Source organism: Xiphophorus maculatus, chromosome 21 (assembly GCF_002775205.1).
Source record: "Xiphophorus maculatus strain JP 163 A chromosome 21, X_maculatus-5.0-male, whole genome shotgun sequence".
Taxonomy (NCBI): Eukaryota; Metazoa; Chordata; class Actinopteri; order Cyprinodontiformes; family Poeciliidae; genus Xiphophorus; species Xiphophorus maculatus.
The window spans coordinates 4,700,546-4,723,240 of record NC_036463.1 but is presented as its reverse complement, the minus strand read 5'-3'; the positions used below and the strand labels follow the sequence as shown (position 1 = coordinate 4,723,240).

The window sequence follows — 22,695 nt, the reverse complement described above, 5'->3', positions numbered from 1 at the left end:
TTAATTTGATATTAACATGTCTTGATATGTGAAACGTAGCATTTTGCTCTTTATGTTGTCGAAAAATAGTTTTTTGGTGTATCAAAAATCAATAATATTTTATTTGTATAGCACATTTCAGCAGCAAGGCATTTCAAAGTGTTTCATATCATAACAAACACAAAAGCACAAAGTCATGCAACATAGAATCAACAATCAAAACATGACATTAAGTCAGTTTAAGTAAGTTAAATCATTAAATTTGTAATTGATTACGTTTCAAATACAATTCTAAACAGGTGGGTTTTTAGTCGAGATTTAAAGGAAGTCAGTGTTTCAGCTGTTTTATAGTTTGTCATTTCGTTTCCAACTGTGGTCAAACTTCGCTCTGCTCTTTCAGACTGTTTCCCACAAAGAGAGCGCCATCGAGTCTCAGCCCGTCCCCAACATCGACCACCTCCTCACCAACATCGGCCGCACCGGCACGTCGCAGGGCGACGTTTCAGGTAACGCGTTTCCTCCGTCGCGGGCGAGCCGTCCTCCGTCCCGGCCCAAAGCGCTTCTGTTTAAATCGATATTGATGACAGCGCAGCTTCTCCCTTTGCTTCTTTGGCTGCTGCAATTTATCTGCATCTCTAAAATGGATGCAAACAAATTGCTGTGTTTTGTGTTTTACTGGATTCTCTTGATACGCGTTGCAAAATTATTTATACTCCTTGAGCTTTTTTTTAAAATCTATTATTGGGATTTTATGTGATAGAGCAACACAAAGTAGTTCTTTGGGCTAAAGTGGAGAAAAAAAGTTACTAAATGTTTTTTGTTACATCAACATGATTCTTCATAGTTACTGTAGAATAAATTCAGTTGTAACTTTGGTTTTAGTTTAAGGTTTTGCCACTCTACCTCATAACTGCTTAAAAATAAAAAACATGGAGTGACAACGGGAAATGTTTTCACTCCATGTTGTTCCCGTTTTCAGTATTTCAGATATTTAAAACAAAAGAATAATCAATAACTATTGGTAGCGACTGATATGAAACGCTTCTATCTTGATATTTTCAGTCATATCGTCCAAGTAGTTCAAGTTCCTAGCTGTGTTGAAAATGAAAATGGTTGAACAATGTGCTACTTTGTGTTTATCTACCACATAAAATCTCTATAAAACGCAACGTATGACAAAGTTCAAGTTGTGTAGATACTTCCTGCAGGGCGCTGATGTTGTTGGTGAAGTAAAAGGATAAATGATGTGATGTTGACCTGGGCTGTGCTCCCCTCCCCTGTTCCCCCTGCCTACTGTTGCACTAACTCGGCATGTTTTTTCCACGTCAGTGAGATGTTTTTACAGTAAAAGGCGACCTCTGATCCCTCTGTCTCTAGTGAGGCTCTGTCGGGTGTCCTAACGGCTTTCCCAGCATTCACACATACTGATCTTGACACAGGCCAAGTGGGCGGAGTCTATCACGCCGTGATGTCTCTGATGGACTCTGTAATGAACAGCTGGAACTGTAGGAAGAAGGAGGATTGTTGCCGGCACTGTAGCTGCCTAGTCTGCAGGAACCCGCAGGTGTTTTAAACCCCAGAAAGATGAGGCGAAGCTTTAAAAAAAGAGATAAAGCAACAGAAACCCTGGGGGGGAAGCAGAGCGGCGACACGGTACAGTCCCCGGTGTTGCGGGTTTTCTGTCAGAGTTTACCTAACGCAGGCCGGTGCTGCTGTCTGAAAGGCTCTCCGCTGTCTCTCCTCACTGTTTTACAAGCTGGCCTGCAGGAGAGATAGCATGGTATGGTTCCTACCTGCACATATTTACCCTCATCTGTACTGTATGTAAGGGGAGCGGAGGGGGGCTCAGCTACGAAACACAAATTTTAAAGCTGGAAATGATTATTATGAGGTAATCACTGACCATAGGTTCCCTAACCCACACTCATCTCTCTCATGTAGCGTCCTCTCTTCTCATATAGCTAGCCCCTCTGTGACCCCCTGTCACTTTTTCTTTTATTTCAGTCGCCATCTTTGTCGTATTTGTGTCTCGTTTCATCTCACCTCAAAACTGTGTCGCACTGAATCACCTGCTCTGTTAGCAGGTCAGTTACTGTTCAAACATTACATCCTGTAAAGTTTTACTGGCAATGTGTGTAAACAAACATAAAAACTGGAGTCTCTTTTATTGCTTTATTTCACAGTAGCACAATTTCTATTCACTAGTTGGCCTGTTGCACATCATATCTGATAGATGTGTAAGTTTACTACCATAGAATGAAATAGTTGAACTCTGAGACCCCCTTTAAGAACACTTATAATTGCCTATTTTAATACTTAAAACACCAAATATACTTAAATATGCATAAAGGGGACCTATTTTGCAAAATTATGTACTTTTTGTACTTGCATTTAGGTTTTCACTGTTTCTGTAAACAGCCTAAGCATTTAAAAAAACACCCATCTGTACAGCAAATTAATGTCTTTTGGTGTCTGGAAAATTAGCCATTTCAAAAGCCTCCTGATTGCTAAGCTGCATTACGCCGTTACCTAGCAACCCAAGTGGAACTCAGCCCCATTACCTAGCAACCCGTGCAGAGCTCCAGCACATTTGGTCAGCTAGTTTTACCAATGGAGGCCCTGTATAACGGCTGCTGGAACTTTACTATTCAGAAACCACTTTCTGCATTCTTGTTGGTTGTGCAGGAGGCTCCACTTCTGCTTTTCAAAGATGTAAGGTTGTATAACTGCACATCTGTTTGCAGCCATTTTCCTGTGTGAGTGTAAATGTGGAGTTTGGGGGGCGTGGCCAGAAGCTTATTTGAATTTAAAGTGACAAGACGCCCTAAAACAGCTCAAAATAAGCAGAACTGACCAGATTAAAATCTCATAACCTAACGCAGATTTTGAGCAAAAAATTTAATGAAAAGGTTTTATATAGCCTATAGACTGATCCTGACCTGTTCAAAGACTTTCCTCTAACTGTCATCATCCTCTTTGCATGGCACATTATCTGCTGCTGTTCACTACTAATGTTTCTCTCATCATCGTTTTCATGTTCAGGTGTGTCATTAAGAACATCCCGTCCAGGTGTAACATGGAGCTCACCTGTTTGTCTGCTTGCATGGCCTCTTGTCTGCTCATCGGTCTCGTCTAATCTTCTCTCACCTCATCGTTTCCATGCTCTCACTCGTCAACATAACATTTTATTTCTTTTTAATTCATTCCCCAGTGTTACACCTCATCTTTTGTGTTATTTATTCTCATGTAAAATCATCTAATGTGTCATTTTGCTCTTTTTCCTCCCCACAGATTCACCAACTAGTGACTCGGCTAAATCAAAGGTGAGTGTGTCCAGGTCGCTGGTAGTTTAGGATTACAGGAAGAAAATCGCTTTGAAGGTTTCACAGTCTGGAGTCGCTGGCTCTACTTTTAAAAATTCCTTATTTGATCTGAATAAAAGGCACCAAGTTTCATGTTTTCACTGAATAACAAGAGCAAGTTTCTGTTGTTATGCCACAAAAATTGAGTTAAAAGTTAAATTAAAGAAATAAATCTAAATGATAGCAAAGATGTTTAAGTGAGAGAGTCCTAATTAGTAATATTGAGGACTGAAACATCATAAATAAGAATATAAAATATACTGTTAATACGATTTATTTGATCTAAAACAGATAGTATACATTATTACATAAGAGGAGAGATCTGCTGTTCCCCACCCAGTTAATGCAATAAAATTTACAGAAACATAACACTGCTTTTTATTAAACAATCCTAATTTATTTATTGCATATTTCTCCTTTTTAAATCTGCAAATGCGTTTATTTCCATTTCCAACTTCTTAATTCCAAGAAACAACGCTTCAGATTTCTGAGTGTGGTGCAGTGAGACAGTGGTGAGGTGTGCGGGAGGTGGGACTATCTTCACGCTTTTTCTTATTCATGATTTATTTCTATTTACTAAGATGCAGAAAATGTAGCAAGAATATTTTTTAGATTATTTTGTATTGGATTGTTACAATGTAATGAATAATTTATTGTTCTGTATATTTTTAATAAAGTTTGGCTTTTATTTTATACGTTAAACAATTTTATTTAAATTGGAGGATTTTTTCGTTAAATTAGTATTTTTTTTTCTCTGACTAAGTTGTACAATGTGTGTAATATAATTTCTTTGTCTATTACACACTAAAATAATTTGGGTTTTTTTGTAAATATTTTGAAATCAAAATAAAATAAAAAAAATTTGGGGTTGTTTTAAAAATATTTCCAAGAAATTTAGCAATATTTATGTTTATTTTTGACTGTAAATATAACTCTGATACTCACTATATTGATTAACTTGACATTGATTGAGGATGAGGCAGCAGTGCAGTAGAAGGAAGAAATACTGCCACCTGCAGGTGGGAGTTGGCGTCTCTTTAATTCAATGTTTTTGAACATTTTGCAGAAAATATTCAATAAACTTGCTCACTGTTGATTTTGTGTGAAATAGTAAAAACTGGAGGACCTCGCTGATGTAATTTAGCAGAAAACAGATAAAAACTGATTTGATAGAGTAATATTAAAGCACACGGCTGTATTCTTGCCACATTAAAAGCTACAGTGATTTGAGTCATCAGTGGAGTTTAAAAGGAGGTGCTGCTGTTTCATTTCACTGCTCCTGCTCAGCTTCATGGAGGTGCTTGTGCAGCTTCTGCTTTATCTGCTGTAAAGCTGCATGGCAACAGTAATGATGTGCATCCTGCTACGATGCCGCTAATGTTCCTCTTTCTCTCTCTGATTGGTGCGTCTCTGGAGCAGGTGGAGTACTGATTTAAGGAATGAGGGATTTTTTTCTCTTTGTCTTTTCAAAGTTTAACTTTTTTCATTTTTGTATTTTTCTCCTCTTCTCTGCCCAATCTCTTTTTTGCTGCAGGGTTCCTGGGGTTCTGGGAAGGACCAGTGCAGCCGAGACCTCCTGGTCTCCTCCATCTTTGCTGCCGCCAGCCGCAAAAGAGGGAGGTCAAGGGAGAAGCCGCAGCCTAGCAGCTCTGACGACGATCTGGACGCGGTCTTCCCCAGAAAGGAGGCTCCTTCGGGGCAAAAGCCGAACCACCACCCGCTGCAGGGCGACAAACCGAGAGCCGAGGAGAGGAAGGAGAACGGCAGAACCATCCACAGAAGCTCGTTGTTCCAGAAAGAGAAGACTCCACCCCGACGGGCCTCACCGTCGCCAATCATCAGCGACCAAACGGCGGCGCAAAGGAAGATTTCCCTGTCGGATCCACTGTCCCAGCTGGAGGAAAACACCTCTGACCTCGGCACCATGAGCTCCGGGGCATCTGTCCCCAGATCAAGGCCCAAAAAGTGGACCGGTGGAGGCTTCTTGGACCTGCCGGCGTCGGCCGGGGCCGACGTGAGCTCCATCACCTCCGACTACTCCACCACCTCCTCCATCACCTTCCTGACCGGAGCCGAGTCTGGCGTGCTGAGTCCGGAGCTGCAGGGCGGGGAGGAGGCCGACGACGAGCGCAGCGAGCTCATCAGCGAGGGCCGACCCATGGAGACGGACAGCGAAGGCGAGTTCCCGGTGTTCGCACCGGGAGGCGGCAGCGGCCAGTCCACGCCTCGCCCCACGCAGAGTCAGGAGAAACCCATTGCCGGCGCGCAGAAACAAGAAGCGCGACGCCTTTTCCCCACACAGCGCATGATTGAGTGCGACACTCTGTCCAGACGGTGGTCGCTGCGGCATAAAACCGACAGCGACTCGTCGGCGGAGGGCGCGGCGGGGACGGAGGGGAGAGCAGAGTCTTCCAGCCGGTTGTCTCGAGTCTTGGAGGTGATGAAAAAAGGCCGGTCGTCGAGCAGCATCAGCTCTTCTTCACGCAGCGAGTCGGAGCGGCCCGAACCAGCCTGGCACCTGAAAATCACAGAGCGGCTGAGGTTCAGGATCCGATCGTCCGCCGACGACATGTTCGCCACTAAGAGTCAGACACCCGACGCTCGGAGCAAGAAGAAGAACATCCGGCGGAGGCACACCTTGGGCGGGCAGAGAGACTTTGCGAACCTGGCGGTCATTAACGACTGGCGGGAGCAGGGTGGCGTCGACCAGACGGCCGACCTCTCGGCGCTGGACCGTCTCAAACCCAGGTGCTCCTCTCAGGACCTTTCCTTCCGGGACTGGATTACCCACGAGCGGCTCCGCGGATCCGAACCGAGTGCGGAGGTAGCGCCCAAAGCGGAGCCCGAGGACGATCATCCTGAAGCTCTGGAAAAATCTGACAAACCTCCGCTGGCGACTGCGGAACAGGTCAACGGTGGCGGGATGCGGGACACAAATAAAACCGCGCCGACATCAGACGCTCACCCGTACAAACTGTCCGGAGCGCAAGTGACCCGCTCACGGTTTTACCAGTACCTGTAGACGGACAAACCCGACCAGAGTGTGTGTTCAGGCGTAAATGTGTGTATTTTAGCACAATATTTTTATACTAAAACATACTTTCTGTATCTAATGTACATACTGTGTATAAGCTCTGATGAATGTTACTAAACTAATAAAGATGATGAAGTTCTCTGCCATACTGGAACCGAGTCGGAAAGGAATCGTGAACTTTCTCCAGCAGAACTGACCCGAGAGTCTTTACTTCGTCACATGGTTCAGTTCTTCCTCTTGTATGAAGAATGTATCACCAAGGGCTGGGCGACCATTTTATGGTTTTTGAAGATTTAATTGTTGGAAAATGGGGATTTTTTTCCCCCCACCAATACACTCCTGGGGTTTCCATAGTTCATAGTGACGTCAGCACGCCCAAAGCCGCCATCTTGTTTTTAAAGCTTCTATTTATTTGGACTTTTTAATTTAGGTCAACTTCATAATTAAATTTCAGGGTAAAGTTATGATTTTTTAAAAGTTATATTATCAAAATAAAGTTGTGCCACAACAAAGTTGGAATGTTGTCTAAATAAAGTCGTAATATTAGGAGAATAAAGTAACATTTTTATTAAAATTGAAAAAAATGAGTAATGATGTAAATTTTACAAATAATAAAATCCCTTTTTGACACATTAGCACAAAATTATTGAGTAGTAGGACTTTGAAAGGATCGTGCAATTGATTTTTTTAAAGTACTACACAAACAGTGTTACGTCAGATGATGATAATTTAAAAGATTTTTTTAAAGGACGATTAATACGTAAAGTTGCACCTTTATTCTGCTAATATCATGACTTTTTTCCTCATAATTAAATAAAAAAATAAATTATAGCCTACCCCTAAAACTGTCATGCAACTCACAGAAGGGTAATAAAAATAAATTGTGAAATTTTAGATAAGCGGAAATAAAATCGGACCTGGTACATATAAAAAAAACTCATTTTATTTTTGCGCCATTTCGCCCAGCCTTAGCATCTCTCTGTCTGGGCTGATGCTAGATGCTTGTGACAAACTGTCTGTTTTTGTTCTGTTTGTACTTGAAGTTCGTAGGAGTACCGACTGCTGCTTTCTGAGCTGCGTACTGCGGGAAGTTTCATTTCCGCAGCACATAAACATCAGCCAGATATTAGCTGGGACAACTGGAGGATGATTATAGTTTTATCCCTAAAAAAAGCGGGCTATGAAACGGTAATGATGAAATGCTGACGCTATCGTATGTAATTCGTAGGTACATTAGTTTTTATTTCCAAAAAAAGTTTGTTTTTACTTGTGAAAGTTGTTTTTATCTCAAAAAGAAAAGTGCCTTCTTTGTTTTCTTTTTAAAAGTCGTTTTTATAAAGTTATTCACAGGACTGTTTTAAACCAGAAATCCAGTTTTCAGTCAAATTTACAACGACGTTTTGTTTCTTGTGTTTTTAAAGTGCAGTAAAAGGCACCAGCGCCTTTAACTGGGGAAAAATATATAAACTGGGTTTTAAACCTGTATGATACGAATGTTTGCTGCAGCAGAGCATGGGTTCAGTGCCCCCTCGTCCCAACAAACACTGGAAATAAATAAAAATCTTAAGTATATATTCTGTCTTCTTGCATATTTTTGTTGCTTAATTTGTCTTCTTGCACATTAACAGAGTTTCTAGAGTTAGGAAGTGTTGGTTTTCGATTTGTTTGTGTAACTGTCTTCATATTGATAGATAGGTATATCTATCTAGATATAATATCAATAGTAATATCATATATTATATCTATCTGTCTAGATAGATATAATATCAATAATAATATCATATATATTATATCTAGCTATATAGATAGAAAAATCAATCTTGATCTATGGTCTAGATAGATAGATCGATCTAAAAATGATTAATAAAAATCTACAATAGAACATAGTGATATTGTTGTCGATGTCCAATGAGAAAAACTTGATCAGTTTATTAAAAAAGATGACAGAAATACCCAATGAATTAGTTTTTACAGTTCATAGAATCTCTAGAATAAGAATAGAAAAAACAGTTAAACGTTATTTATTAAACATTACAGAATATGTGACTTGCACTGTGGTAGTATAATAAACAACAACCCTTCAGTTAATATTTCCATCTTCAGCCACCAACCTTTTAACAGAAAATCAGAATCAAAATATACTGTATAAAGTTTGTTGTGCTTAGAAATATCACAATAACTACATATAATTAAACACAAAAATCTTAAAATATCACAAGAAGCGGTCTCCTAGTTGTCTTTGCAGTTCTGGTCGGTGGCCTTCATCCTGGAAATGTCGATTCCTTCTCTGACCAGCAGCTCTTTGGCGTAGCGAACCGTCAGCGGCGGCAGGAAGCGCGACCGGGACAGGATCCAGGCGTACTCAACTCGGAAAAGGCGGAGGATGTCCGTGCAGGAGTACACCACCGCCAGGCTGGTGTAGTCGGTGGTGAGGACCCAGTACGGGCTGTAGGGAGTGACTGTGAGCACACGCCATACAAGTTCGTTTATTTGCTGATTCAGGAGGTGAAGGTAACATCAGACGTGAACCACCGGGGTATCCGGGTACTTTTGTAACTTTTACCAAAATATATGTTTTACCGTCACAATGTTTTTGATCATCTGTGAAAAGATCAAGAACCTCCCTGAGCAACTATTGCTGTCAGAAACAACCAATCAGAGCCAGAGGGCGGGTCTTAGCGCTACCAATCAACTTTGTGTACATGAAGCTCAACGTACTAATGGTGGAGAGCCATTTATAACTAGCCTTAGCATCCCTGGCAGGCTATGTTGTGGTGAACAACAATCCTGTAGTGTAGTAGAGAGCAAGGGATGAGCACAAGAGTGGTTGACAGCGCTAAGACCCTCCTCCGAGCTGTGATTGGTTGTTTCTGGCTGAGGTGTATTTCTACAATTAGTACCGGGACCACGATTTTTTTCACAGATTATCTGTCTTATATTTTACAGTCATGACATAATGATAATTTTAACAAATACATAAACAGCATACCTTATTATAAAAGTTATGAGATGCAGCTTTAACTCAAAATTATTCATGGAAAATCTGCCTGTTCATGGATTGTTTCATATCTAAAATATTTTAAAGAAAATTACGTTTGGGAAGCTGAAATATGGAGGCTCAGTGATACTTCACACACTATTAACTGGCCAATCCAGGAGCACCTTTCATGTTTTTTGGCACCCATTGGCTGAACTCCCAATATCGGAAATACTGTAAGGTAGACCACTGATATATTCAACGTTCACTTCTTGATTCGCATGATTCCCAATCGGCATGTCTTGTGTTTTATTAACCTTATATTCTAACACAGTGTTTAAATGTAGTCCAACTTCTCCTGGCGCCATATTTCATTCCTAACAGGAAGTCATGGTTGTTTTGAAGGACTGTGATTGGTTTTAGGTTTGCGCTACACTGCCCCCTATGGTTTTGGCATGTTTAAAACAACATTCCGTGTTGAAATCCAGCAGGTTTATGTGAATAAACACTTTTCTTAAACCGATTCCACTATTTGAGATATTTGTGTTTATGAAGACCCAGCTACGTGTGTACAAGACCTGTATTTAAAAAGGGGAACTTCTGAGCTTTTGTTCATTATTGCACTCAAGCACTGACAAATTAACATCCTTCTCTTCATTCGTTGCTGTCAGGCTCTTGATGGTCTTTATTAAACACACTTACAGTATGAGAAGCTGACTCCAAGTTTGGCCATTTCCCTCGTATCGGGAACCACAGCTGTCCCTTCTGCTGTCCTCACTTTATCTTTACTGGAACATAGAAAAACAGAGCCGCTAACGCAAACATTTAATTACCAACAATAACAAAGCTATTCACAGCGTTTTAAACCCGACATTTTCTGCAAAATTATCCGACATACATCAACGTCTCTCTGTTAACTCCAGACTAGCAGATCTAAAAAGAAGAAAAACAGCAAAGCTAGGCAAAAAAACAACAAAAAAAAACAGATGCCAAAGAATGCTGAGTCACTGGTTGCTATGGGAATTCCCGCCTTTTCTGGAACAATGGAGGGACAGGAATTCCACATGTCCACCATTTTTATTTCACACAATAATCCAAGCATGTGCAAAAACTGTGACTTATGAGAAAGAATAGCAGGAAAAAGTATCAGACAGAGTATCGGAATTTTGCACCCAGAAAAATTCTAGTTTTCACACAAAACATCAAACCAAATGAAGAAGCAATAATTTTACTCACTACAGCTGTGAGTTCAGGACTCGGATGGTTCCATCTTTCCTCAAGGCGTAATTCGCCTCCATGCATTTCCCCTTTTCAAAGGAATTGGGAAGCCTCGCTATCTCGTACCACCGTCCCAGGTACTGGCGACAGAAACAACTGGGTCGCTTTGTGTCTATATGTGCTCCCAGCATGTTTGTACAGGATTTACCTTTTGGACGTTGAAGCCGGGCTGCACTGCCGGACTGGGACAGGGACCCCAGTGATACGTCTGAGCTGAGACCAGAGGCAGCAGCAGGAGGGCGAGGTAGACGGCAGACATGGTTCCTGCAGGGGACAAACAGGAACATATGGAAAAAGTTTTAATTATTACCTGTTTAAAGAAGATAATTAATGAGGTGAAACATTGATTAGCTTCGACTATGGCAAATTTGTTGTGGGTAAAAGTACAGCAACACGTTACAGTAAGACAAGAAATGTCAGAATGCAGACCAATTTCAATGAATGAGACAATATAACTGCACCAAGATAAGAACTCTGACTACTCAGTTTCATTGTTGTCATATAAAACAAGCAGCTAACGCAGAGAATAAGTAAATATATCATATGTAAGACTAAATCTACCCCCAAACCACCAATATTACCAAGATTTATTAAGAAGAGAAATGGAAATTGCGTGAAAGGGTCATTTTAAACTGTTGCTTTTGCAGCAAACGGCTCTGTAGCGTTTCTGCAAAAGTAATAATTCATAATCTATAATCAGAACATGAAAGTATGGTTAAATATGTGAATACTGTAGGCAATGTGTGTAACAGGGTTTTATTTTAACAATGTTAGAGGCTGGATGAGGAACAGGCTCATGGATCAGGACAGACAAATATCCTGAATCCACTGTCTGGAAACTTCACTGTTAGGGGGAAGTATGATGTCATTTTAAGACTTTTTAGACAAGTTTAAATATGCACATTAATTTGAGTTGTTAAACTTTTATAAAAACAATAATATTTAATTTATTTGTTGGAACTGTCACTATGTTGTGACAGTATGGTGAGACAGATATTCGGCAACAAAAATTGAGCTCCTCTGCCTTCTCCTAGTGCCAACAACCAATCAGAGCCAGGGGGCGGGTCTTAGCGCTGTCAATCACAAGCTCATGATCTCTGTTATGCTACAGCTAACATAGCGTGTTGTGAGTGCTAAGGCTAGCTAGCTTAGCCACAGATATTGGTGGATAAATGTTTCTTCTGAAAGTTGTTTCTCCATCATTAGCATATTTAGCATCAAGTACATAAGTGTGATTGATGGCGCTAAGACCCTCCTCCTGGCTCTGATTGGTTGTTCTTGGTCAGGAGTGGAGCAATTCAAGGAGGAAGTGGGGGGAGATTGATCTTTTCACAGATTATCTGTTTTATAAACTTTCACATTATGGTGACAGTTTTAACAAATATTTAAAAACATTTTTTTTATTTATTTAAGTTACACACTGCAGCTTTAAGGTCATTATTTGCCGGAATTATTCATACAGGGTTATTAGGCTCTTAGTTAACATTACACTGCAAAACCACAAAATCTTACAAAGTAATTTTGGTCTAGTTACTACAGTAGTACAAATATATTAGTACACTTGAAATAAAATAAAACTTACTTACAAATAACTTTTCAGCAAAATATAGCAACTTTTATTAAGTCAATAATTCCTTCCTTCAAATTATTTGTCAGATTATTTTCACTTATGAAGAGACATTTTTCCCATGTTATAAATGAAATAATCTGCCTGCGGAACTAGTTCTTTTTCATCAATTTTAAGGAATTATCAACTAAAATCAAACTCATATATCTTGCTGAAAAGTTGCTTATTATTTAGTTTTGTCTCATTTTAAGTGTAGTAAGATAAATATATTTATCTTACTACTACTACTTACAAAAATACTTAGATTTTGTGTTTTTGCAGTGAGCTTTTCAGGCATGCCTGTCATAGTTTGCATTTGAACATGCTGGTTTGGTAAGAGTTATGATTGTTAACTTCAAGGTCATGGTTATGTATGAATGAGCAGAGATATTTTGTCTTCTCTTGTCTCGTTTGACCACATTCAAGCAGCCACACCTGTTCTTCAGGTGTCAAGGTGTTGCTTTGGGTTGAATACACCTTCCGCTTTGTTGACATTATGTAACTCTATTATAAAACATTATTTAATGACATTTAAAGGGATTTCAGGCTATAAATGTTAAATGATGAAGATAAAAACTATTACCTTAATATGATGAGTAAGTGCAAATATATAATCTGATGTAACAGGAATTAATCTCAACAAGACAAAATAAAAACCATGTTAAGACGTAATATGTTGCGTCCTGTGTTCTCCAGGTTAAGGTTATATTTAGGAAGTGTTTCCTTACCTGAGTGGTTTGAAGGTCTGGAGCTGTGAGTCTGATTCTCCGGCTCTCTGGATCAGCTCTGGTTTCTCTCTGCCTTGTTAAAGAGACAGTCGACTAATTGTTGTCATGCGCACATTCCCTCCCTGACCGGGCGCTGACTCAGGAAACAAACAGTTTGACTCATTTATGTCCCGTAATGTTGACAGTACAGCTCCTTCCCATCACTAACGAACGCACTCACTTCATCAGTCGGGCAGTAACTAGTTACATTTACTCAGTTACTTTTACTTGAGTGAAGTTTCTATGAAGTATTTGTACTCTTATTTCTGGATTTTCTACCCACTGAATGAAGTACAAGCAGGTTTTAACCAAAAATTCACCAAACACAGACGATACACACCTGCAGTGTATGTCTGTTAAAGTTTGTTAAAGTTTTATAAGTTTTATATTTTTTTTAAAAAGTTCCCCCTGATTTTGTATAGTAAGTTATTTATATTGTAAGTTATTGTATAGTATGTTGTTTATATAAATTACACTCATTTTGATCAATAAAATGCCAACATTTTCACATAATTTTATTTGTTCTGTCTGATGATATAACCTGATTAATAAATAATCTGAGGGTATAATTTTTAAATATTAAATGATTGATGTTTTATCAGTTATTCAATACTTGAGTTGCCGTTTTGCCAAATACTTTTGGACTCTTATTTGAGTAATTTCTTGAAAGACTACTTTTTACTTTTACTGGAATAAAAATATATTAAATCCTTGTGAACTGAGGTGTATGTGCAACTTGATAAAGGACATTTAAATAAATATTATTGCGGGTATATATATATATATATATATATATATATATATATATATATATATATATATATATATATATATATATATATATATATATATATATATTTGAGTCTGTGTGGATGAGAGAAAAGCTACAATAATTTCAAACCAGTGTCCCAAAAATTAATGCAGTTTGATGCTACGCCAATCATTCCACCCTAAACATTTTTTAATTTAAATAGTGATTAAAAACAAAAATGAAAATATTAAATCGGTGCCACTTTTATGCCCATAAATTTCTGTTTGCTGTTAATTATTTCTATCATCAGCTGATGAGAGTTGCCATAGAGACATTGGAGAGTTGTTAGCTTGAAACCAGCTAGCCTTGTGTAGTAGCAGCTAGCAACACTAGCTAACGATACAACAATAAAAAATAAAAATGTGAAGATGAACATGTTAAAAAAACATACATATGTTTTTGTTTAGATACAAGTCAATGGGTTTTGTTGTTAATTATTAAATATTGACATTATCAAGCGCTCAAATTAGCAAATTTCGTAACAGCAACATTAGCTAAATAACGGTTTGCTGCCAAGCATGCTGTAGCCAACTAAAACATTGGTTATCAAACCACCCATGCTAACGACAGATATACTTTAGATATATGCTGTTTCAAAAGTTGTTTTTGATCATTTTCATTTCAAAAACAATCATTGTGTGTTGGTGACGTGCTTTGAATCATTCAGGCAGAAAACCACAAGATGGCGCCATCTTTACCTCCTTATACCTTTCTAGAAATGTAACTGCAGATATAACAACAATACGAATAATTTGACATCACTGATCCACACAAACTGATCTAACAGCAGGGGGAAAAACAGCTTCGGCATTATTGCTGTATTTATTTTTGGACAGTCTTCATACACATCATGAAGAAAATCAAAAAGCTAAGTGTATTAAATAGGTTTTATGAATGTTTGTTGGACATTTTGAACATTTTGACATGAGGACTTTATAAAAAGAATCGCCTGTCTACTGATTAGGTGTGAAAAATCATGATCCAACAGCGCCGCGTTTAGGGAAAATATGATCCAGATTACTTTTTATAGGCGGTAATCAAGATAAGAGTGAAGATTAGGAGTTGAGGAAAAAGTCACAGCACGGGTTTTGGTGTGAGTTATCTGGAGTTCATTTTCCAACAAAACAAATATTTGACGTGGCAGCAGCTCAGCGATGTTACAGTGGGATGTGATTGGCATGGGTCTGGCCAGTGTGTGTGTGTGTGTGTGTGTGTGTGTGTGTGTGTGTGTGTGTGTGTGTGTGTGTGTGTGTGTGTGTGTTTGTGCTGGAGCTGGGCTCCTTCTTCCTCTGCTGTCCCCCACACACCACAGTGGACCAGGAGACCAACTGCAGCAAACCTTCACTCTGAACAGGTAAAGATTGATGCGTTCACTCTACGCTAAACACTTCTTTAGCCCACAGACTGACAAGAAATTCACTTTTTTCCATTTAATTAGGAGCTCAAGATGAAACTGTTATGGATCAGCGCACTCCTCTGCATTTTTTCCTTCCATCTCTGTGGTGGGTTTCTTCATTTTAATGTTAAAATCTCCACTAATAACCTGCTGGATGGAAGAAAAGAAAACTAGTTTTGTATCTGAATTTTTGTTTATTTGTTGATTAAGTTGGATGCAAGTGCTTTGACTGAGATGAGAGTTTTAGTTGCGAACAGAAAGAGTGGTCTATGGGTCTGTGTTTGTTCAGTAAAGGGGAAAATATTTGCTGAGGAACCTGGAGAAAGAACCCTCTTTTAGTTTTACAAGACTGAATCCCTTCTTTGTTCAGGGAAAACTGTGGCATGTTTGGGAATGTTAACTCTTTTTTTCTGTCTCTCTTTCCACCTCACAGTGGCCAGAGTCATCCCAGAAGGAGGTACAGTTTCATTCAAACTAAATATCTCCATCTTTATCTTCTTACAACCTTCGAATTTACATTTCAGCAGATTTTTTAGGGACCAAATCTGCAGAAAATCACAATGATCATCCATATTTACTCCTCTGGTAGAGGCAACTGGATTTTTTTTTAATGTGTTAGTGGGGATTAGTCAAGTGATTTAATGAATCATAATAAGGAGAGCTGTAAACTGAGATTATAATTCATTAAAAACATAATTTAGACAATCACGTTTCTCATTTAACCTCAGATTTAGAATAGTTTTCCCCCGACAATCAAACAATTGACCAGATTTAAATGTTTTCAAATTCAAAAAATACTTTATTGATCCAAAGGGGAAATTAAATCTGTACATAAAATAATAAAAATACATACATATGTCCATGCATTACACTGAAACTGACTCCTTTTATGCTTCTCAGCACTTTTTGTGAATCATGTAAATTAATTTTATTGAGGTTTTCTCTTATTTTACTATTTGTTTTTGTTTAATTGGTTTAAGGTTAAAGAAACCTAACCAGAGATGGTTGCTATATAAATAAATTTATTTGAAATTGAGAATTTCATTAAACTTTACAGATTTAATTAAAAATGGATTCAGAGTGTAGAAGTAAAACTTTTGTTTGATTTATCTGTTTGTTTTTGTTTCTGTTTTTTATCCATAAGACATGTCTGTTTTCCTAACAGCATCTCAACCACAAAATTATACTTTATAAGATAATTTCAAATCAAAGTGTTGGTGATTAATTGTCCAAAATATGTCAGACGGAAACTTTCTGAAGGCTGTGATGCCGCAAAACCCTTTGGTTTAGTTTCTTTGTGGTGCAAAAACAAATTTTCTCACATTATTCATACACAATTAATACATACACAGCCTTTATTGTCAAAGTCTGTTATTTAACTGATTTAAGTCATTAAAACCTGATAAAATTGTAAGCATATTGCACATAAATACCTAAAGTGAGTGTTTCCTGTAAGCCAGCTGTCGTTCTGTCCCATTCAGTTCCGTATGATGAACCGCCAGCTGTTCCCTACTGGCCTTACTCCACCTCAGACTTCTGGAACTACGTAGAATACTTCAGGTCCATCGGCGCCTACGACCACATCAACGAGATGGCTCGGGCTTTCTACGCCCACCAGCACCTCGGAGACACCCTGGGATACGAGACCAACGCTGGACATGAACACTGAGAGGACAGCCAGGATGTTTAGAGAACGAAACCAAAATATTCTGATGGAAAGAGCTAAAGGAAAAGAGAATATTGACACAGAGCCTTTATATCTACCTTAATTAGTTTGAAACATAGTGATGAATATAGATGACAGAGAAGCTTTGTTGGTATAACTGTATAATATATCCACGTACTGTGTGAAAAATAAACAAGACATTTTGCTTCTAGGTAAAAGTGTCTAAGGAATCTATTCATCTATATATATTTATCTCTGGGATTGCCAGCAACAAGCAGAATGCCACTTGGTTGGGAGTTTTGATGAAATCCCTAAAATAAATGTTATTCTGTTGTTGAAATTTCATCAACAAGAGTAATTAGGGTCCGGAAGCTGCACTTAAAAATATTTGTTATCCTCAGAGCAAAGAAGCAGAATATATAGAGCAAAAATGTAAAATAAATCTATATCAATTTTACAAACATTGCACCAAAGCATAAAAAGCAAAGTGAGCAATTTAGATTCCATCATTAAAATAATGCTTTCCCTAATTTTTTTCTATATTTTTAAACTTATTATTGAAGTTTTTTGCATTTAAAAGTATCAATAAAACAATAAAATAGATAATTAAACATGAACAAATATTAACAACCTTTCTACTCCTTGCCATTCATCTCCATATGTTGAAAACATTTTTAAAAAAATATAAAGAAATAGAAAAACATTTATACATGACAGTAACAGCCAGATTATTTTAAAAATAATTGTATTGATATAATAATGTGACGAAAAGTTAGTCAGAATGAATAATCCAAAAATTAAATAATAATAACTAAGTAGTAGTAATGATACTATGATTACTACTACTTGGTAAAATTATTATATTATCCTTTTTTTTGTTTCGTTTCTCATTGTTGGGTTAGCGGACCGAATGTGACGGGTAAGCGTTTAAAGCGGACTCAAATAAGCGTCGCACACCGTTGTTTTGTGCTCGCCGGAAGTTAGCCAGTTTTGCTACTCACAAACTGAGCGGTTTAAAACGATTTTAGCTATAAAACAAACAAACAAACAGAAAAAGAGAAGAAGATGAAGCCTGCAGTGGACGAGATGTTTCCAGAAGGAGCCGGACCTTACGTGGACCTGGACGAGGTCGGTTTAAAGTTTAAACAGCTAATGCTAACATGAGTGCTAATGCTAACAACAGTTAAACTGTGATATTTTTGTTATTTTCTGCCGTGTTTGCGTTAACAGTGAGACAAATACTAAAGCATACGGTCTTTCTAAATATTAAAATATATATTCAGCTACAACCTAATAGAGAAGTGAATATTCATGTTTACGAAAAACAAACTAGACTGCTACTATTTATCTAGATCTAAAAAGTAAAGTGAACATATTTTGCTTTATTTTCTGGTTCTATTCAACATTTTTGCACTTTTACAAGACTTATGTTTTCTTTTTACAAATATTTCTCAAAAAAATAAATAAGCCTAATTTATTACTTCTATTAAATTAAATTAAGGTTTTATGACTTATTTTAATCTGTACTTTAAGCAAAACAGTATCAAAACTGTTAAAGATAAATACATATGAAATGAGTGTTACCTGTTATATTTCAATTATATTCAACGTTTAGCTTGTATATCTGTCTAGATGGACTTCTTCAACATTCTCAAGCCCTTAAATCAAACTAAGTGTTTTCTAATCATATATTTTAATTTATTTTGTCAGAATAAACATAAATATATGTAATATTCGTACCTAAAAAATGTTTACTGAAATACTGGTGTAGTCAAGTTGGTTTCATTCTCTATTAATCATCAGCTTTTTAATGCATCCTGCATATAAATATGTGCTTTGCTCCGTTTCCGCTCATGTACAGTAATGCAATGCTGTGTGTCAACAGGCAGGGGGCAGCAGCGGCCTGCTGATGGACCTAGCAGCCAACGAGAAAGCCGTTCATTCAGATTTCTTTAATGGTAAGACACAGAGCTGGATTATTCACTGTCCACTGAGTTTGTTCAGCGCTGAACTTCAGTTCTTCTTCCTAAAATGTTTCCAAACATCAGAGGTGGTTTAAAGATAACCTGAGACTCATTTGTAATGTTTGCTCAATTTTATCAAGCAAATGATTTGATTTGCCTCTGTTGATGTGCCTTGGTAGTACAATTTTAACGTTAATGAATAGAAATGTTACACATTAGTGATTCTTAGGCAATTTGAAATTAAGTTAGCAGCTTCATTTGTCTGAAAAAGAGGTTAACTAAAACTTTCCCATGGTATTTAAAAAAAAAATTCCCCCTCCAAGGTAGAAACCAGCATGCTAAGCTCCAGGGAAATGTGAAGCTTGTAATCTAGTTTCTTCCCTGAAACACATTGTTGTTTCACATTAACCTTAGAAAAAGTCCTGTTGCTTCCCGCTCTGAACAGCAGCTAATGTGCGGGTGGAGCACAGAAAAATACCCAGCTAATCTGTTTTCTGTCTTGCAGCGCTGGCTCCCAGATGAACAATTCTGGCTCAGCAGCACATGACCTAGAAAGAAAAAGAGCTGATTGTTAAAAAGATGATGCTGTTGCACAGTAAAGTGAGTTTATAGGTGCTTTCAGACTGAAACTCAGTGGGACGCCTCGCCTCTCAGTCAGGCGCTTTAAATGCCTGCACACTTAGAAACTCTCTCTATTGAGGAGGTTTCAATAAAAACCTCACCTGCTTCATCAATGAGCACGAGTTCAAAACCTAACTGGGTTTCCTAGGAAGTCTGAAAAAGTAGATTTAGTTGGTATTAGTTTGTAAAAATGCTTATTCCATATCTGCAGCCTTTGAACATTCCTACATTTGTCACGTTACAACCTCAAACTTTTAACGCGACATCTCAACCTAAAACATCTTACAGAGCTGTGAGTCATAAAAGTTTGTTTTATGACCTAATCCTGGATGTTTTGTCACCTGATAGTCGGTGGTTTTGATTTGACTGGGAACCAAAATTGCAACATTTGTTAAATTTTCAGCTGGAGAGGTTCGCTTTTACACTGCACTGTGTCAAATGAACCAAACTCTCTAGAAAACTTTGATTACGTGTTCACACCTAATCGGACTCTGAAAGTCCACGAATGAAGGACTTTTCTAGGAAGTCCACAAATGAAGCGAACTTTCTAGATAATTACAGTGGACTAAACAGATTTATGTGAATACAGCCTTAAACTCCTCCAGAACCTCTTTCCTGACTTCATGATGCCGTTTGTTCTCTAATTTTGTCTTCCAAACCTCTCAGAACATCTAAATTACACACAGTTGCTCTACTTTTTATTTAGAGGTATCAGTATTTAGATCACCAAAACCAAACAAGATCAATGTTTTGCACTTAAATGTCCACTGGGTAATCAAAACTACTTTAAAGAGTCTAGAAAATTTCAAAAAGCTTGGAGTTGTAAATGAAAATCCTTTTATAAATGTCACTAATGAACTCTCTGACACCTTTGATGAACGTCTGCGTCCTGTGACCAGTTCAGTTTCTGGATTCATTCAAAAGCAGCACTGAGGTGCAAATTCATCTCAAGAAAAGGCATTAATTAAGTCAGAGGTGTCCAAAGTGTGGGGCGGGGGCCATTTGTGGCTCTTGGATTGATTTTGTGCGGGCCTTGACCGCAATTCAAGAAGTTTGACCCTGTGACACTTTTTGTAATTTCTCTAGAATGAGATTTTCTGTGGCAAGTTTTTATCTTAAATGGAAAATATTAAGTACAACACAAAAGATTTTTATTTACTTAGCCTGTTTTTATTCTTTTATTTTTATCTCTTAAGTCATGCCACAAACATCTAGCGAGTTTTTACTCAAAAACAGACTTTAGCATTCATTATATTTGGCTAAATGCATCAAAGTTTGTAGAATAAAATTCTTATTTTCTTTACTGGGAATAAACTAAAAACAATTTATAGATAAAAAAAAGGAAAATAATCCCAAGAAGTTAAATGACTGTAAACGTAAAATGTTACGTTTTCTTTTATTATTGTCCCAGTGAAAGAGAAATAATTCACATTGATATTTTTGTGTTTTCTAATTGAGGAAACTTCAACTTGGTGATTTTGGCCCTTGGCACAAAGAGTTTGGACACTGTGACACACACGTTTCAGAATTTTGTTTTCAGAATTCCTGCTGGTTGAATCTGCTGAATGTGACATTAATATACAGAATAAATGAGCTGCAGAGTGCGTTTCTCTCCCTCTGATGGGCTGAAGGCACCGTGGTTCATTGTTGCACAGATTGCTGATCAGGCTGCAGCAGAGTGACTTAATAACATTCGGTTGTAGCGTCTGGGCTGCCTGCCATGTGGTGACACTTCAAACCTTGTCTGGTTGGGAGATGCTTTGACATTTACCACAAGGTCTCTGGAGAAGGTCAGCTGAGCGCCGTAAAACAGTCAATGAAGCTGCATGTGAAACGACTACGACTTAAGTTGTATATACAAATCGGTCTCTATGTTCATCGTGAGAAATGTAGATGCCACTAAATTTAAAAATAGTAATCAAAAAAATTATAATTTTGCTGTACAAAAAATATGTGAATTTTCACAACTAATTTGGAGCTACACTCCACAGAAAAATCCAGGTGAATCTACAAATCCACCTCATTTATTGGTTGGTTTGTTTGGATCTAATATCAAAAATATAAAAATATAAATGACATTAACTTTGTTACTGACATTAGCAACCTGACATTAGCTCAAACCAGACAGAAGATTCTTTCTATATAAACTGGACATCATCACCAACAGAAGATTCAGTTTAAACACTTCACTAATTTATAATTGAATCCTGTAAAAAATGAATAAAAACAGCCAGTAGGAGTTTTACAACAAGCGAAAGAAAATAATTTTAGAAGGACTGTATTCAAGGCTTATTCAAGGCTTCAAGGCTTCGTGCAAAGGAAAACATCTCTGTTTATTTTTGAGGTTATATAACCATTTGCAATGTGTGTGGGTGGATTCAGAAGCTGTTGTGATTATGTCTTTTTTTTAAGTGTAAAGAAAGTAAGATAAAAAACACTTTGGATCAATGCCAGCCTGCATTCGTTCACTTATTGAGGGGGAAGTTTTAGCTCATTTAAAGTGAGCGTCTCAGCTTGAGTGGGAGAAGAACTTTTTAAAAAATTATTTTCAGGATAATTAGCTGAATGGTAGGAGTCTGGTGGAAAACAGCTGGACTCATCCTAACCTGGTGGTTCTCTTCTTTTCCTCTTTTCCTTCTTCCTGTTTTCAGACTTTGAGGATCTGTTTGACGACGATGACCTGCAGTGATCACAGACGAAGAAAACTGCCTTTAATTTCTTTTTATCTGTACAGACTCTCATATTGGTGATTAAGTATGCTATTAAAATAAATAAAGTCTTTATGTTTCCACTGAAAACTGAGTGAACCAGGTGTTTGTGAATACTCAGAGTCTCTTACATTCCGGCTTTGGAGGAAATTATGAGTATGGTTTTCGTTTTGTCGTGTTTCAATCTGCTGTAATTGCAGGTTTGTGGGCTATGAGGACCATCTGTTACCAAACATAATTACACACAAGGATCCGTGTTAACATGGCCTGTAAACACTGTGAAGACTAATGGGACAAGAAAGTATGAGGAAATCCTAAAACATATATATTTCTGCCTTCTTTCAGATGTAATTGAAAGTTTTCTGTCTGAGCGAATCAAATTTTCAGGGACTTTCTTTTCTATAAGCTGATGTAGACAAAAAGATAAGCTGCTGCTGAAAATCTAAAGGGTGAAACAGAAATAAAGTTGGTTTCTGTTTGTTTAATTCCCCCCCAAAAAGTTGAAACAGGAATTTATTACTACAGG

General features: G+C 37.8%; 4 protein-coding genes across 8 annotated transcripts in view; 3 read left to right on the top strand and 1 right to left on the bottom strand.

Annotated features, from left to right (window-relative positions):
• arhgap21 (Rho GTPase activating protein 21) overlaps positions 1-7,947 on the top strand; it is an 87,467-nt gene extending 79,520 nt beyond the window's left edge. For all 5 annotated transcript variants that reach the window (XM_023325995.1, XM_023325994.1, XM_023325993.1 and 2 more), the window contains 3 exons: positions 380-485; positions 3,271-3,302; positions 4,876-7,947. In XM_023325995.1, coding sequence (XP_023181763.1) covers positions 380-485; positions 3,271-3,302; positions 4,876-6,363 — 1,626 coding nt within the window. In that variant the 3' untranslated portion in view covers positions 6,364-7,947. The remainder of the gene's footprint in view (positions 1-379; positions 486-3,270; positions 3,303-4,875) is intronic.
• A 433-nt stretch (positions 7,948-8,380) lies between these two features.
• On the bottom strand, positions 8,381-13,077 carry LOC102227184 (apolipoprotein D-like). Its single transcript, XM_005805726.2, has 5 exons — positions 12,965-13,077; positions 10,779-10,894; positions 10,589-10,710; positions 10,055-10,140; positions 8,381-8,834 (listed from the first exon to the last, which is right to left on the bottom strand). Exons 2-5 carry the CDS (start codon positions 10,887-10,889, stop codon positions 8,605-8,607), a joined length of 549 nt encoding a protein of 182 aa, XP_005805783.1. The 5' UTR covers positions 10,890-10,894; positions 12,965-13,077; the 3' UTR covers positions 8,381-8,604.
• Positions 13,078-15,118: 2,041 nt separating this feature from the next.
• otos (otospiralin) lies at positions 15,119-17,094 on the top strand. The gene is made up of 4 exons (XM_014471265.2): positions 15,119-15,168; positions 15,253-15,316; positions 15,644-15,667; positions 16,692-17,094. Exons 2-4 carry the CDS (start codon positions 15,262-15,264, stop codon positions 16,877-16,879), a joined length of 267 nt encoding a protein of 88 aa, XP_014326751.2. The 5' UTR covers positions 15,119-15,168; positions 15,253-15,261; the 3' UTR covers positions 16,880-17,094.
• A 713-nt stretch (positions 17,095-17,807) lies between these two features.
• cops9 (COP9 signalosome subunit 9) lies at positions 17,808-22,263 on the top strand. The gene is made up of 3 exons (XM_005805727.3): positions 17,808-18,004; positions 18,762-18,834; positions 22,113-22,263. Exons 1-3 carry the CDS (start codon positions 17,942-17,944, stop codon positions 22,148-22,150), a joined length of 174 nt encoding a protein of 57 aa, XP_005805784.1. The 5' UTR covers positions 17,808-17,941; the 3' UTR covers positions 22,151-22,263.
• The last annotated feature ends 432 nt before the right edge of the window (positions 22,264-22,695 follow it).

Excerpts from the sequence above, each read along its gene's own strand:
- LOC102227184 (XM_005805726.2), bottom strand. The coding sequence starts at position 10,889 with ATGTCTGCCGTCTACCTCGCCCTCCTGCTGCTGCCTCTGGTCTCAGCT. Across the intron at positions 10,711-10,778 it reads CCGGCTTCAACGTCCAAAAG|TACCTGGGACGGTGGTACGA; the intron begins GTAAATCCTGTA and ends TTCTGTCGCCAG. Across the intron at positions 10,141-10,588 it reads GTCCTGAACTCACAGCTGTA|TAAAGATAAAGTGAGGACAG; the intron begins GTGAGTAAAATT and ends TCTATGTTCCAG.
- otos (XM_014471265.2), top strand. The coding sequence starts at position 15,262 with ATGAAACTGTTATGGATCAGCGCACTCCTCTGCATTTTTTCCTTCCAT. Across the intron at positions 15,317-15,643 it reads TTTTTCCTTCCATCTCTGTG|TGGCCAGAGTCATCCCAGAA; the intron begins GTGGGTTTCTTC and ends TCCACCTCACAG. Across the intron at positions 15,668-16,691 it reads CAGAGTCATCCCAGAAGGAG|TTCCGTATGATGAACCGCCA; the intron begins GTACAGTTTCAT and ends TGTCCCATTCAG.
- cops9 (XM_005805727.3), top strand. The coding sequence starts at position 17,942 with ATGAAGCCTGCAGTGGACGAGATGTTTCCAGAAGGAGCCGGACCTTAC. Across the intron at positions 18,005-18,761 it reads CTTACGTGGACCTGGACGAG|GCAGGGGGCAGCAGCGGCCT; the intron begins GTCGGTTTAAAG and ends GTGTGTCAACAG. Across the intron at positions 18,835-22,112 it reads TCATTCAGATTTCTTTAATG|ACTTTGAGGATCTGTTTGAC; the intron begins GTAAGACACAGA and ends TCCTGTTTTCAG.